Consider the following 1,987-nt stretch of genomic DNA (forward strand, 5'->3'; position numbering starts at 1 on the left):
CCCGCGGCGGCCGCCCGCCGTCGGCCGCGCCGTCGGCGCCTGTGAGCAGCGGCGCCAACGTCTCGCAGGGCGGCGCCGGCGGCGGCGGTGACGCGCCGGGCGCTGCGGCGGGGGCGGGCACGACGCCGGCGTCGCCGCGCGAGTCGGCCGTCTTGGCGTCTGCGGCGGCGGATGACGTCACCGTGACTCAGCTCTCAATGTCCAACACGCTACTGGCGAGCGCGGTGGGTTCGAAGGCGCCCGCCCCTGTCCCCTTGCCCCCACCCCTCCCTGCGAATGCTGAGGTTTTTTGTTGAGCGGACGCGATTTTTGCGTGGTAGCCTTTCCAACGCCCCACGCAACTGCAATCTGAGGTGCGCCATCCGAACATCCATCCGGCCGCCCCAACTCGTCTCGCTTTTGGGGGTGGCCCTTGCTTTCCCCCAGGTGTCGCTGCGGCAGGCGCGGTTCGTGCAGGACGCCGTGGCATACCTTCAGAACAACCCCAGGTGGGTGGCGGATGAGGTGTCATCATGACGTCACCGTGACATCATGGTGACACCTCATGTGTGCCGCTGCGCCCGCGAGGCCCCGACGTTGCTCTCGCTCTCTGCCCTCGCGGGTGCAGCGGAGGCAGGGTCAAGCGCGCTGTATCCACCGACATAAACACCGACGAATGCTTGTGTGCCGAGCACCCCTGCGCCGTGCCCTTCTGCTAGAACCCGTGCAATGTGACGCACAGTGCCGTTTGCAAGTCCTGACACAAAATGAAGCAATCCCATCCTATCCAACCCCCCGTCTGCAGCCCCGCGCGCGACCTGTTCACCGCTGCGGCCGCTGCCCCAGTGACGTCCGTCGTGGTGGTGCCGCTAGTGGGCCCGGACGACGCGGCCGTGGGGGCGCTCTACTTCACCCAGTCCTGCGCCTGCGACTTTGCCAACATACAGGACGCGCTGCTGGTGAGCCATCGGGCTCCGATTCGAGCCGGCGGCGCCTGCCTGGATGCACCTCAACCCCTGAGACTCTGGGGCATCTTGGCGTCTGTCTGGGATCCCCGCCCCGCCCTGATGCACCATTGGGCATCGATTAACACCACCGCCCTCGCCAGCGGGCCCTGTGCCTTCCCATACGTGCTTTCCAGCCCCCTCTGTGCGTGCAAGCCCGCAGCGGCAGGCCGCCTCACCTAATTAAGCTGCGGGTTCGTAGCTGACTGGGAAACCCCTCGAAACCTCCGCGCGCCCGCAGGGTTTTGTTCACTGCGTCACGCTGACGCTACAGCAGAAGCTGGCGGGGCAGGCCGCGGCCCTCAAGGCCATGGCTGTGCAGGTGTGTGGGTGGGTGGGTCCGTGTGGATGGGCGGGTGGGTGATTTCAAGGGTGGGTGGGTTTTATCAGAGAGAGCTCTGTGTTTATATGTTGTGCGGGTGGATGTGTAAGCACGCATGTGCTCGCATGGGCGCGCACACCCGCGTGCATGTGCATGCGTGTGTGCCGTGCATGTGCATGTGTATGGCCATCCATGGCCGAGAGCTTCACCTTCGCGGCGGCTCAGCGTCGTCGGCCGCAGAGGCTGCGGCGTCCACGGGCGACCTCGAGGCCCTGTTGCTCAGCCCCACTGGTCTGCGTGAGAACACGCGTGGTCTATCAAGGGTGTGCAGCAACACCCCTTGGCCCGTGCCCTCAGTCGCAACTCGGGCCGACATCCAATCCCCCCCGCAAAACGACGACGCGAACGCGCCCAGGCCGCCGACCCCTCCGCCGCGGGCTTTGAGGACGACTCAGCAGTGACGCTCTCGCCCTTCGCCGCCGCCTCGGCCGCCGCCGCCGCCGCCGAACGCGACCGCGCGGCCTCCCCCGGCCCCCGCCTGTTCAGCCAGCTGTCGCGGCACACAGAATCTGATTACCTGGACGCCGCCGCCGCCGAAATCATCGGCGCCGCCGGCCCCCGCAACGGCGGCGGCAGCGGCGGCCCGAGCAGCGGCGCGCCGTCGCCGCGCTCGCTGCCGACC

General features: G+C 68.1%; 1 protein-coding gene across 1 annotated transcript in view; it reads left to right on the top strand.

Annotated features, from left to right (window-relative positions):
• Nucleotides 1-1,878, top strand: part of MNEG_12702 (hypothetical protein) — a gene marked incomplete at both ends in the record, with an annotated part of 4,372 nt that extends 2,494 nt beyond the window's left edge. The window contains 5 exons of the mRNA XM_014038826.1: nt 69-224; nt 427-488; nt 785-938; nt 1,225-1,305; nt 1,852-1,878. Of these exons, the coding sequence (XP_013894280.1) occupies nt 69-224; nt 427-488; nt 785-938; nt 1,225-1,305; nt 1,852-1,878 (480 nt within the window). The remainder of the gene's footprint in view (nt 1-68; nt 225-426; nt 489-784; nt 939-1,224; nt 1,306-1,851) is intronic.
• Between the last annotated feature and the right edge of the window lie 109 nt (nt 1,879-1,987).

Source organism: Monoraphidium neglectum (assembly GCF_000611645.1).
Source record: "Monoraphidium neglectum strain SAG 48.87 unplaced genomic scaffold scaffold03387, whole genome shotgun sequence".
NCBI lineage: Eukaryota > Viridiplantae > Chlorophyta > Chlorophyceae > Sphaeropleales > Selenastraceae > Monoraphidium > Monoraphidium neglectum.